Here is a 14,564-nt window from a genome sequence, read left to right on the forward strand (position 1 = left end):
AGATGACCAACAAGGATTTTCTCTTCCAGAAATTTCTTTGTCAGTTTACAGATTTTATTCACCCTATGGAATGAAGCTGCAATGTTGTTGGGTTTTTTTTTTTTGAACTGTTAGGGAAAGGAAAATTTTTTTTAGGTTTTTTTGCAAGGCGAATGGGGTTAAGTGGCTTGCCCAAGGCCACATAGCTAGGTAATTATTAAGTGTCTGAGACTGGATTTGAACCCAGGTACTCTTGCCTCCAAGGCTGGTGCTTTATACATTATGCCACCTAGCTGCCCCAGGAAAATATTTCTGACATTCATTTAAAGAGGCAGCTAGCTATTGTTCCTTCTCACAAAAATGGAAGTCATTAATTAAAAGGGACATGATGAGTTTGTGTGTGTGTGTGTGTGTGTGTGTGTGTGTGTGTGTGTTTTGCTATCAAGTGACAGTTGAGTATACAGCAAGAAAATTCATTGTGCAGTTTAGGAATGTGAGATGTGCCTCTGAGAGGAACCTGACTAGACATCCATTCCAACCTCCTCATTTTACAGATGGAGAAACTGAGGTTCAGAATTCACATAAAAGACAGGAAGAGTTAGAACAGTCCAGTAGAAAGCAATAAAGAGTAAGAGTCAAAGTAATTATGTTTGATTCCTGGCTCTGTTACTTCCTACTTGCAGTAGATAAATTATTTAACATCTCTGGGCCTTAGTTTACCCATCTTTAGAATAAGAGTACTGACCTAGAATTAAAGTCCTTTCTGGCTCTGAATTCATGATGTATGAACCCAGACCCTCTGACTTCACATCCAATATGCATTCTGCTGCACCATGCTTTGATTTATTCTAAATTACCCACCAATCAATAGAAAATAACTAGTTTTGTTTGTCTGGTGGGTAAAAACTCTGAGCTTCAGTTTTTCTATCTATAAAATGGGGAAAATAACACTTGTACTCCCAATCTTCCTAGGTTGTTTTAGAGAACCTCAAATGTGAATTTTACAACAATCATTTCCAGAAATAAATCAGTTCAACATTTCAAGTCACAATATTTATTCAGTGACAGAAACAGGAAATCTCAGGCAGTCTCAGAGATGCTTGCTATTTGAATTTCATTTTGGGTTCACTATTCTTCCTATGAAGAGAGTAGAGTTGGTTAAGTTATCTATAATCGTTAATAAGAAGGGGCGGTTTAGTTTGATGATTTTAGGAACAGTCATTGGCAGGGTCTCGATGCTAGTTCCTCCAGCAGCTTCTGCTCCTTTTTCATCCATTTTCAACACAGCTTTTTGGATAGCCTAGAAAAAGAGACACCAAAGGTTCAATTATTAAAATTCCTTGAAAGACACTCTATTACAGGTGCAATAGCTCAATCCAGGATGGAACAGTAAACTACTATTTGAAATGAACTGATCCATCAAGTTAGGCAACAATCTTTATTAAGCACCTACTCTATGCATATATTTATCTATAAAATGGGAGGAAAGTAGGCCTTGCCTTAACTTAACCTCTTAACTAGTCAACTCTAAGAATGAAAGTTATAGAAGAATGGACAAAATATGGGTTAAAGGACTTCCGGCCAAGGTGGTGGAGAGAAGACAGGCACAGTTCTAGAGTCTCCTGATCTCTTCCCCATCTATCACATGAAACAAACCTCTTAGAGGAAGTCCGACTCATGGAACCCAGAGAGAAAAGCCAGGAGAAAGAGCATCTACCTCAGGTTTTGTCTCCCGCTGCAGCTTTGGTGGTGAGTCTGGGCTCAGAGGGAGGATCAGCACCGGATCAGCCAGATTAACAGCTGAATTGGAACCGTGAGTCTGAGGGCCAGAGAGCAGGACCTGCTGGATCAGCGGTGGGGCTTGACGAAAGGGGCTTGGGTCCATGGGGAATAAGAGGCACTGGTGTTGGTACTGTCCCCCTGGAGCTTGGGGACGGGGCTGTGGGGAGAGGTCTGGTACAGGAGAGCTGCAGACCCCATCCCTGGGCTCCTCCGGTCTGAGAAACTCTGAGTCCATGCCTCCATTGCACTGAGGCCTCCTTCCAAACAAACAATTGCAAACTACTTCTGCCTCAGGCCCAGGTATGTGAGCAAAAGAACCAGCCCAGCTGAGGAATGACCTCAGGCCAGAGTAAAGCCCACCATTGATTGAAGGCAAAAGAATTCAATAGTTCCAACTTCTCCCTTTGGGCAAAGGGAGAAGGCCTCGCAACCCAGGTCACAGACACTCCAGAGAGGGCAACCAGCACCTCCTACTGGCCAGCCAGAGAAACTGCACTCAGTAAAGCCTTTAGCGAACCCAAGCCCAGGTGAACCAGTCCCTCCCCCAACCCAAGGTCTTAGCATAATGAAGAAGGGTCAGCGGAAAGGTGGGTCCATAGAAAAATTCCTGGAAGGGAAAGGCCCCAACTCAGAGAGACCTGGAACCTCTGAGTAGAATACAGTACAGCACAGAAACACTTCCTCGAAGAAATAAGGAAGGAGCTTAAAAATTTGGGAGAGACAATTAATACCTTGCAACAAGAAAACAAAACCTTAGAAAGTACAATTGGACAAACACAAAAGGAGAATAAATCTCTCAGATCATCAACTGGACAGTTACAAAATGAGAATAATTCTCTCAGATCCTCAAATAAGCAAATGCAAAAAGAAATTAATTCTCTCAAAACCTCAATTGGTCAAATGGAAAGCTCTTTAAAAAGTAGAATTGACCAATTGGAAAAGGAGTTGCAAAAGGTTAATGAAGAAAACTCCTCCCCCCAAAAAAGAATGGAGTCTACAGAAACTGATGACTCCACGAGACAGCAAGAGTCAGTTAAACAAAATAAAAAAATAGAAAAAATAGAAGCAAATGTAAAATACCTCATCAACAAAACCACTGATCTTGAGAATAGATTGAGGAGGGGCAACCTGAAAATTATAGGACTTCCTAAAAACATTGAAGAGAAAAAAAAGCCTGGACTTAATATTACAGGATCTAGTGATGGAAAACTGCCCTGATACCATGGAATCGGAGGGCAAAGTAGTTATTGAAAGAGTACATCGATCCCCACCAGAAAAAGATCCTAAAATGAAAACACCAAGGAATGTTGTGGCCAAACTGCAGAACTATCAGATAAAAGAGAAAATCCTGCAAGCAGCCAGAAAGAAACAATTTAAATATCAAGGAGCCACAGTAAGGATCACGCAGGACCTGGCTGTATCAACATTAAGGGATCGAAGGGCCTTGAACGAGATATTTCGAAGAGCATGGGAGCTTGGAATGCAGCCAAGAATCTACTTTCCTGCAAAGCTGAGCCTTCTCTTCCAGGGAAAAAGACGGACATTTAATGAAATGGAAGAAGAATTCCAAAAATTTCTGATGAAAAGACCAGAGCTAAACCGAAAATTTGGGCATCAAACAGGAGGTTCAAGAGACACATGAAAAGGTAAAAAAAAGGGGGGGGGGGCTGTAAAAGAAAAAAAAATGCAATCCAGTAAGTTAGTTGAAACTGGCTATATCCCAGCATGGGGGTAAAAGAAAAGATTCTCATAAACCTTCAGAAATGTAACTCTCACAGAGAGAATACACCTTGCCAGAAATGATGGACATTCATGACCTATCCATGAGACTACTATCTCATGGGATGTAACTGGCTTTAACCCCATTTGGGAGAAAGACTCTAATAACTCTCAGGAATTTTGACTCTATTCGATAGAATATACAGAACTAGAAGGGACAGACACTAAGAATTTTCTATGACTTAGATAGAATGATCTAAAAAAAAAACACTACTGCCCCAAAAAGGGGGGGCAGGAAAGAGACGGGAGGAGGGAGGTGATTGAATGGGGTAAATTTCATTACACTAAGAGGTACAAAAAACCTATGGTAATAGTGAGGAAGAAGGGAGCAGAGGAGAAACACCTGATTCTTCTCATCAGACTTGGCTTAAAGTCAACCTACACATGCTCAGTTAACTTATAAAACATCTAACCTTTCAAGTATTAAAAGGGGAAAAGGGGAGGGGAGTGGGGGAAATAAGGGGAAATAATAAAAGAAAGAGAAGGAAAAAGGGAAAAAGGGAAAGGGGAAAGAAAGAGGAGGTGTGATATAGGAGGACAAACACACTGAAGGGGGTGGTTTTCAGAAACAAAAGACTGGGGAATATGGATAAAAGGTGGGGGGAGGGGGAAAATATAAACAGAGGGAAGATAGCATGGAGGACAATAAAGAATTAGTCATCATAACCTTAAATGTGAATGGGATGAAGTCTCCGTTAAAATGTAAGCAAATAGCAGAGTGGATTAAAAACCAGAATCCTACCATATGCTGCTTACAAGAAACTCATTTGAAGCAGAGAGATACATATAGAGTAAAGGTAAAAGGTTGGAGCAAAATATATTCTGCTTCAGCTGAAGTAAAAAAAGCAGGGGTAGCAATCCTTATTTCAGACAAAGCAACAGCAAAAATAGAAAGTGTTAAAAGAGATAAGGAAAGATGTTATATCCTCCTAAAAGGTACTATAGACAATAAAGTCATTTCAATATTGAATATATATGCACCCAGTAGGACAGCATCCAAATTGTTAGAGGAGAAGCTAAAAGAATTACAGGAAGACATAGACAGCAAAACTCTACTAGTGGGAGACCTCAACCTCCCACTATCAGATCTAGATAAATCGAATCATAAAACAAACAAGAAAGAAATTAGGGAGGTAAATAGATTGTTAGAAAAATTAGATATGGTAGATTTATGGAGGAAACTTAATGGGGATAGAAAGGAATAAACCTTTTTCTCTGCAGTACATGGAACTTATACACAAACTGACCATGTACTAGGACATAAAAACCTAATGATCAAATGCAGAAAGGCAGAAATAGTGAATATATCTTGCTCAGATCACAATGCAATAAAAGTCATATGCAATACTGGGCCAAGGAGATATAGACCCAGAACAAATTGGAAACTGAATAACCTCATTTTAAAAAATGAGTGGACCAAAAAAACAAATTATAGAAAGAATTAACCATTTTATCCTAGATAATGATAATAATGAAACAACATACCAAAACCTATGGGATTCATTCAAAGCAACTCTCAGAGGATATATTATAGCTCTAAATGCTTATATGAATAAATTGAAGAAAGAGGAAATCAATGAACTAAACATGCAACTAAAAAAATTAGAGAAAGAACAAATCAAAAATCCCCAAATAAGTACCAAATTAGAAATTCTAAAAATTAAAGGAGAAATTAATAAAATTGAAAGCAAAAAAACTATTGAATTAATAAATAAAACCAAAAGTTGGTATTATGAAAAAAACCAATAAAATTGATAAACCTCTGGTCAATTTGATTAAAAAAAAGAAAGAAGAAAACCAAATAGCTAGTATCATAAGTGAAAAAGGTGAACTCACCACCAATGAGGAGGAAATTAAAGTAATAATTCAAGATTATTTTGCCCAACTCTATGCCAATAAATATGATAATCTAAGTGAAATGGATGAATATTTACAAAAATATAAGTTGCCCAGGTTGAATGAAGAGATTAAATACCTAAACAACCCTATCTCAGAAAATGAAATTCAACAAGCCATTACTGAACTCCCTAAAAAAAATCTCCAGGGTCTGATGGATTCACAAGTGAATTCTATGAAACATTTAAGGAACAATTGGTTCCAATCCTATATAAACTCTTTGGAAAAATGGGGAAAGATGGAACTCTGCCTAACTCTTTCTATGTAACCAATATGATACTGTTACCTAAACCAGGAAGAGTTAAAACAGAGAAAGAAAATTATAGACCTATCTCCCTGATGAATATAGGTGCAAAAATCCTAAATAAAATCTTAGCAAAACAATTACAAGTCATCACTAGGATAATACATTATGATCAAGTAGGATTTATTCCAGTAATGCAGGGATGGTTCAATATTAGGAAAACTGTTTGTATACTCAATTATATCAACAACAAACCTATCAGAAATCATATGATCATATCAATAGATGCTGAAAAAGCTTTTGACAAAATACAGCATCCATTCCTATTAAAACACTAGAGAGTGTAGGAATAAATGGACTGTTCCTTAAAATAATTAGCAGTATCTATCTGAAACCATCAACAAGCATTATACTCAATGGGGAGAGGCTAGAGGCATTCCCAATAAGATCAGGGGTGAAACAAGCGTGCCCATTATCACCACTATTATTCAATATTGTATTAGAAATGTTAGCATCAGCAATTAGAGAAGAAAAAGAAATTAAACGAATTAGGATTGGGAAGGAAGAGACAAAACTCTCACTCTTCGCAGATGACATGATTGTCTATCTAGAGAATCCCAAGAAATCATCTAAAAAACTACTGAAAACAATTAGCAATTTCAGCAAAGTTGAAGGTTATAAAATAAACCCTCATAAATCCTCAACTTTTCTATATATGTCTAGCAAGAAACAGCAGGAAGAGATAGAAAGAGAAATCCCACTCAAAGTAACCTCAGACAGTGTAAAATATTTGGGAGTCTATTTGCCAAGACAGACTCAGAATCTTTTTGAAAACAATTATAAAACACTTCTCACACAAATTAAATCAGATTTAAATAACTGGGCAAATATCAACTGCTCATGGATAGGTAGAGCTAATATAATAAAAATGACAATTCTACCAAACTAAACTATCTGTTTAGTGCCCTACCAATCAAATTTCCAAAAAATTACTTTAATGAGCTAGAAAAAAATTGTAAGTAAATTCATATGGAGAAATAGAAAGTCAAGAATTGCTAGGAGCTTAATGAAAAAAAGTGCAAATGAAGGTGGCTTAGCACTACCCAATCTAAAATTATATTATAAAGCATCAGTCATCAAAACTGTTTGGTATTGGCTAAGAAATAGAGTGGTGGACCAGTGGAATAGACTAGGTGTAAAAGCAGGAGGGGATTATAGTAATCTGTTGTTTGATAAACCCAAAGAGTCCAGCCATTGGGATAAAAACTCCCTCTTTGATAAAAACTGCTGGGATAATTGGTAGTATGGAAGAAACTTAGATTAGACCAATACCTCACACACTTTACCAAGATAAGATACAAATGGTTACAGGTTTTATGACATAGTCATAAAAAACAATACTATAAGCAAATTAGGAGATCAAGGACTAGTCTACCTGTCAGATCTATGGAAAGGGGAACAGTTTATGACTAAGGAAGAGTTGGAGAACATCACTAAAAACCAATTAGATGATTTCGATTACATTAAATTAAAAAGCTTTTGCACAGATAAAACCAATGTAATCAAGATCAAAAGAAATGTAGTAAATTGGGAAACAATCTTTACAACTAATGATTCTGACAAAGTACTCATTTCTAAAATAAACAGAGAACTGAGTCATATTTTTAAAACAAAAAGCCATTCCCCAATTGACAAATGGTCAAAGAATATGCAAAGGCAATTTACAGATGAGGAGATCAAAGCAATCCATAGCCATATGAAAAAATGCTCTAAATCATTAATTATTAGAGAAATGCAAATTAAAGCTTCTCTGAGGTACCACCTCACACCTCTCAGATTAGCCAGTATGACCAGGAAGGATAATGATCATTGTTGGAAGGGATGTGGGAAATCTGGGACATTATTACACTGTTGGTGGAGCTGCGAACTCATCCAACAATTCTGGAGAGCTATTTGGAACTATGCCCAAAGGGCAACAAAAATGTGCATACCCTTTGACCCAGCAATACCACTACTGGGTCTATACCCTGAAGAGATGAGGAAAAAGGGTAAAAACATTACTTGTACAAAAATATTTATAGTAGCCCTGTTTGTGGTGGCAAAGAATTGGAAATCCAGTAAATGTCCTTCAATTGGGGAATGGCTTAGCAAACTGTGGTATATGTATGTCATGGAACACTATTGTTATATTAGAAACCAGGAGGGATAGGATTTCAGGGAAATCTGGAGGGATTTGCATGAACTGATGCTGAGTGAGATGAGCAGAACCAGAAAAACACTGTACACCCTAACAGCAACATGGGAGTGATGTTCAACCTTGAAGGACTTGCGCATTCCATCAGCGCAACAATCGGGAACAATTTTGGGCTGTCTGCAAAGGAGAGTACCATCTGTATCCAGATAAGGAGCTGTGGAGTTTGAACAAAGTGAAAGGAATATTCCCTTTAATTTAGAAAAAACAGATAGCTTACTGTCTGATCTTGTTACCTCTTAGACTTCTCTTCTTTTTAAGGATATGATTTCTCTCTCATCACACCCAATTTGGAACAAGGCACAACATGGAAACAACAAAGTAAAGACTGACAGAGTGCTTTCTGTGGGGGGGAGGGGAGAACGAAGCAAGATTGGGGGAAAATGTAAAATTCAAATAATATCTTTAATAAAAATAAATTAAAAACAAACAAAATATGGGTTAAAGAAATAATTCTCATCTGTATTTTCAACCCTCCTCTCACCAAAACAAACAGACTACATAGTGTATAGTTCTATACTCAAATGTGAGAGATAAAAAGATTAATAGGATTCTATCCCTTTCCCTTCAGGAGTTTATAAACTAGTAGGGAAAATGGCATGAATTTGAATAAATTCATGAGAAGTAAAAATATGCTACAAATCAGTAAATGGGAGATTGGTTTCAGCTATGGTTGCATGGTGATAAAAGACTGAGTTTTGGGTCAGAGGACCTGGCTTTGAATCCTGGTTCTGCTATCTGACTGACTGTAGGTAAGTTATTTAATCTCTCTAGGCCTTAGCTTCCTCCTGTATGAAATGAAAAAAGTTCTTCTAAATCTTATGACATTTTTATGGGTAGGGGAAGGCTTCATGACAAATGTGATGTTTGAGTTGGGGTTAGAAGGAAGGATTGAATTTTAATAGACAGAGATGGGGTAAGAAAGGAAGTAAATATTTATTAAGTACCATCTATGTGCCAAGATTCTATGCTGTATTTTACAAATATTGCTTCCTTTGATTCTCACAATAACCCAGCCATGAAAATTTGATGTTATCATTATCTTTATTTTATAGTTGAAGAAACTGAGACAGACTAAGGTTAAGTGACTTACCTGTGGTCACACATCTAGTAAGTGGATTTGAACTCAAGTGTTCCTAACTCCAGGTCTAGTGTTCTAATCATTGTTCCACCTGACTGACTGGAAAGACAATGTATGTAATATCAGGGAGGTAGCAAAGTATGTGATGGGTTCAGGGAGCAAAGATCCCCCCAAACCCCCAAATGAGATACTTGTTATTATTTAGGTTAGATATTAATTTTGAGTTTATTGTGCTAGATAGTGTAACATGTTGGACTATACCTAATTTCTGCCAGACTACATTCCAGTTTTTCTAGCAATTCTTATCAAATAGGGATTTTTTTCCTCAATAATTCATGTTTGGACAATATTACTAGTATTACTAGTTCATTTATTTCTGATTCTGCTTTGTCTAATGATTTTACGATCTTCTTTTCTATTTTATAAAAAAAACCCAAATTGTTTTGATTATTTCTGCCTTGTAATATTGTTGGCAGTCTGGAAGTCCACATCCTTCTTTAATCCTAATTTTTTTTCAGTATCCCTCAATATTCTATATCTTTTGTTCCTCCAAATATGTTATTTGGCTAACTCTGTAAAGTATCTCCTTGGAACTTTTATGAGTTTTGTTAAGATAGAATGGTAACAATTCCTGGATTTTTTTTTGTTTAATTTGATCCACCTTATAACATATATATATATGTGTATATATATACATATATATACACATATATATATATGTATATAATTTTGCTTAGCTTAGTTATCTATAAAATAAGAGGAAAGTAGGCCTTGCCTTAACTTAACCTCTTAACTAGTCAACTTAGTAAGGGAGGTAGTCACCTTAGATAACTTAGAATTTTGCCATATCAAATATTGCTAAAAAAATGGGTCAAGGGTCGGAACTAGGAAATTTTTTTTTTGCATTTTTTCTTTTATGTTTATTTTTTTATTTATTTGTTTATTTATTTATACATTACTGAAATAGTCTTGTTGTAAGAGTAAACATAATCCCCCCCTCCTCCCCAACAAAAATAACAACCCTCACAAGAAATAAAGTGTTCCAATACTCTGTCTCTGGGGCAGATCATATTCTTTATCATAGGTCGATCAAAGATCTTGCTTCCATATTTTTCCATAGTTGCTGTTAATTGTAATTCCCTCTTCACTGCCATTTATTATATTTTCTCTCTCCTTTCATTCTGTCCCTCTTCAAAAGTATGCTGTTGGTGCAGCTGAGTGGTGCAGCAGACAGAGCACCAGTCCTGGGGGCAAAGAGACTCCAAACCTAATGCTACCCCAGAGACGTAGCAACCACCTGGCCCTGTGGTCCCGGACAGGCCACCCAATCTCACCACCTTGCAAAAAAGTAAAAAAAATGTGTTCTATCTGACTATCCTCTCCTATGATCTACTCTCTCCTCTATCACCTACACTGCCCCCCCTTTCTCTCCATTTTCTTCTAGATTTCAATATCCTATTAATTATGCATGCTGTTTCCTTTCTGAGTCATTCCTGATGAGTCATTCCCCTTACCTTCCCCCATTCCATACCATTGCAAAAGCTATTCTTTACTCTTTTTCATGAAATATTCTAGTCTATTCTCCCTCTCCTTTCCTTTCTCCCAGTACATTCCCTTTTCACCCATTGACTCCATTTTTTCAATATATTATCCCTTCATATTCAGCTCCCTTCTGTACCTTGACTTAATATGCTCCTTCTAACTGCTCTAATAAATGAAAAGGTTCACATGAGTATTGTCAGTATTATCTTTCCAAGCAGGAATACAGGCAGTTCATCATCATTAAATCCCTCATAATTTACCCTTCTCATCTGCCCTCTCTGTACTTCACCTGAGTCTTGTACTTGAAGATCAAACTTTTCTGTTCAGCTCTGGCCATTTCAACAGAAATATCTGAAAGTCCCCTGTTTCACTGAATGTCCATCTTTTCCCCCTAGAAGAGTATGTTCATTTTTGTGGTTAGTTGATTCTTGGTTGCATTCTAAACTTTTTTGCCTTCTGGAACATTATATTCCAAGTCCTACAAGCCCTTAATGTGGATGCTACTAAGTCTTTTGTAATTCTGACTGTAGTTCCATGATATTTGAATTGTTTTGTTCTGGATGCTTGTAGTATTTTCTCTTTGACTTGGGAGTTCTGAAACTTGGCTATAATATTCCTAGGGGTTATTTATTTATTCTTTTTTTGTATCTCTTTTAGTAGGAGAGCAGTGGATTCTCTCAATTTCTATTTTGCCCTCTGCTTTTAGGATATCAGGGCAATTTTCCTGTAGAAATTCTTTAAAAATGAAGTCAAGGTTCTTTTCCTGATCATGACTTTCAGGTAGCTCAATAATTTTAAAATTGTCTCTTCTGGATCTGTTTTCTAGCTCTGTTATTTTTTTCAATGCAATATTTCACATTTTCTTCTAGTTTTTTCATTCTTTTGATATTGTTTAATTGTGTCTTGATTCCTCACAAAGTCATCAGCTTCCTTTAGCTCCATTCTATATTTGAAGAATTTGTTTTTTTTTCAGAGAGCTTTCTCATCTCCTTTTCCATCTGGCCAATTCTGTTATTTAAGGTATTTTTCTCCTCATTAACTTTTTGAATTGTGTTTTCCATTTGATTAAACCTAATTTTTAGTATGTTTTCTTCAACATTTTTTGAATATCCTTGACTAAGCTGTTGACTTGGTTTTTCAATGCATTTTCCTCATTTCTTTTCCCAATTTTCCCTCTACCTCCCTTACTTGATTTTCAAAATATTTTTTTAACTCTGTCATAGCCTAAACCCAGCTCCTATATTTCTTGGAGAATTTAGATGCAGAAGCTGGAACTTTCTCATCTTCTGAGTTATTTGTATTTATTCTCCATGAAAGCAAAGTAATTGTCTATGGTCAGGTTCCTTTTTTTCTGTTTACTCATTTCCCCAGCCCTTGCCCTGGTTTTGGGGTGCTTTCTGAGCTTTTGAGTATTATTAGGACACCCTCGCAAGGACCTCAGTTCCTTCAAGTTCTTATGAGGGGCTCTGATTGCTTTTCTGGCATGTATTCTGGTCTGTGGATGACCAACAAGCACACCCCTCTGTCCTGGAGTTGTGCGGAGGATCCCTTCTCAATGGCAATGGGGGGTGCCAGTCTGTGACCACGGTCTGAATGTGGACAAAACACCGGTCCTCTCCCAGGGTCAGAGGAGAGACCTTGACAGTCTCTCCCCACTCCCTTACCTTCTGTGTTCTGAGCATTCTGGAAGCTGCTGCTGGCCGGCTCTGTAGTCCTGTTTCTGTTTCCTCAGATCTGAGCTGTGCTGATGGCCAGTGCTGAGGAGGGCCATGCTGGCCTAGGCTTCATGCTGGCTCTAGCAGAGATTTCCCTGCTGATCTTCCAAGTTGTGCTTGGTGTTCCCTGGGTTGCAGGTCAAGAAACTGCTTCTGTTGCCAGGAGCCAGTGCTCCCAGGTACTCAGGTGCCCAGCTGCCCAGCAGACTGTTCCAGGAAGAATGGATCTCCTTCATTCTAGTGTGATATTCTTGAATGTGGTGCTGTGCCCTCCACCCCCGGGGAACAGAACTTTCCCAAGATCTTCCAGGTTACCTTGGGCTGGAGAACTGCCTCACTAAATCTTTCTGTGGGTTCTGTCTCTCAAAAATTTAGTTAGAGCCATAATTTTAAGGTTTTTGGAATATTTTGGAGAGAATCCCTAGAAAAGGCTGTTCTCATGTGGCCATCTTGGCTCCTCTCCCATCATTTTTTCTTATATAGATTTTTATGGTTATGATACTGTATCTGCTTTCAGGGGGTTTGACCTTTGATATTTTATCTAATAAACTTGTGGAGCAGGTTAATTTATCAAAATAATCATGAAAACCATTGAGTATTGTAAGATCATTAGATATTGAACTTGAAAGGACTTTAGGGATGCTTCCTACTCCTACCTACTACTTTTAGACCTATTCCTTGCTACCAACATCCAGATATCTTTCTTTTTGGTTAACTGTATTCAGTTAAGAAATGTTTTCCAGATGCTCTTGACTATAATCTTCAGGTTCTCATTTTTCTTTCTCAATATTGCTTCCCTGGTTTCATTTCTACTCCTATCCATGCCCCTATACTTGGGAATTTCAATATAAAAGTAGGTGTCCCCTTTAATGCCCCTACTTTCCACTTCACCAGCCTCTTCAGCTTCCATGACCTTCATCTTTATTCCAACTCAACCCCCTACTGTTATTGATCTCAAAATTCTGATCTCAACATTACCAATGAGTCCTATGCCCTCAATTCAGAACTAAAGAATTCCACTTCTGATCTTAACTTGGTACTCTTCCAATTATTCTTATGTTTCGTATTCATCATCTAGGAATATTCTAGATAGATTTCTGTACAGGTCTGTGTCAGATTACATGATCTACAAAATTCTACAAAATACCAATTACAGAATTCTGTGATTCTTGGAGAGAACTTGGAACCTGTTACATGAATCTTACATTTTCTAGATGCACAATCTGAATGCTTTAAGTAATAGAGAATTCAAGACCTGCTATATGGTCATGAGGTTGTAATTTAAAAGAATTTCTTCCTTCAATTGAGCTGACAACATCTCCAACACTATTTCTACCTCCGTCTCTGTCTCTCTGTCTTTGTCTCTGTCTATCTGTCTGTCTGTCTGTCTGTCTGTCTGTCTGTCTGTCTGTCTCTCTCTCTCTCTCTCTCTCTCTCTCTCTCTATATATATATATATATATACACACACACACACACACACACACACACACACACACACACATACACGCATACACACAATCATATATACTCTCTCAGTAAGCTCATAGGCTTCCAGAAGTTTGATTATTCTCTCTATGACTCCTGGATCTTTATCTCCTGCCCTAATCTCTCCTTTGAGTTTTAATACTACAACACAAACTTGCCCACAATATATCTCACATCTATAACTTTCTCTCTACTCTCAAACCCTAGATTATTTTAGTGACCTTCTAATTGGCCCCTGCCTCAAGTCTCTCCCCATTTCACTCCATCATCCACATTGCTGCCAAAGTGATTTCTTAAGTGCAAATCTTATCATGTTACTTCCCAACTTAGTTCTGCTTATTGCCTCTAGATTAAAAATATAAAACCCTTTGTATTAGCTTTACAATCTATTTTTGAGCCTCATCATATATTACTTTTTCTCCTTCATCATGTGATTCAGTCCAAGTGGCCCTTTCTTTGTTTTCTACACATAGCACTTCCTGTTTTGTCTCCATAGTTTTGCAATGATTCTTCCCTATGCCTAGAACAGCTTCTTTCCTTACCTTAGTTAATAGAATCCCTCTCTTCTTTCAATAATTTCTTCTGAATCTCCTAAGTTCCAAGTCTCAATTCCCTCTCAAACTAGCTGATATTTAATTACTTAGTATTTCTTTTCTTATGTTGTACATATACTTATATATGTCTTTGTTGTTTGTGCAGAGGTATTGTTTCATCTATTATATTTGTATTCTCATTACCTTCCATAATGTTTGGTATACAGTTGGTGATGAATAAATGATTATTTTGATGACTAAGGAGATTTTAAAAA

The 14,564-nt window shown here is 37.2% G+C and overlaps 1 protein-coding gene across 4 annotated transcripts in view; it reads right to left on the minus strand.

Annotated features, from left to right (window-relative positions):
- Positions 1–1,032: 1,032 nt before the first annotated feature.
- The window catches only part of SERPINA12 (serpin family A member 12), a 94,325-nt gene continuing 80,793 nt past the window's right edge, over positions 1,033–14,564 (minus strand). For all 4 annotated transcript variants that reach the window (XM_074213001.1, XM_074212999.1, XM_074213000.1 and 1 more), the window contains one exon: positions 1,033–1,279. In XM_074213001.1, coding sequence (XP_074069102.1) covers positions 1,094–1,279 — 186 coding nt within the window. In that variant the 3' untranslated portion in view covers positions 1,033–1,093. The remainder of the gene's footprint in view (positions 1,280–14,564) is intronic.

This window comes from Macrotis lagotis, chromosome 1 (genome assembly GCF_037893015.1).
Source record: "Macrotis lagotis isolate mMagLag1 chromosome 1, bilby.v1.9.chrom.fasta, whole genome shotgun sequence".
In the NCBI taxonomy this organism is placed as follows: Eukaryota; Metazoa; Chordata; class Mammalia; order Peramelemorphia; family Peramelidae; genus Macrotis; species Macrotis lagotis.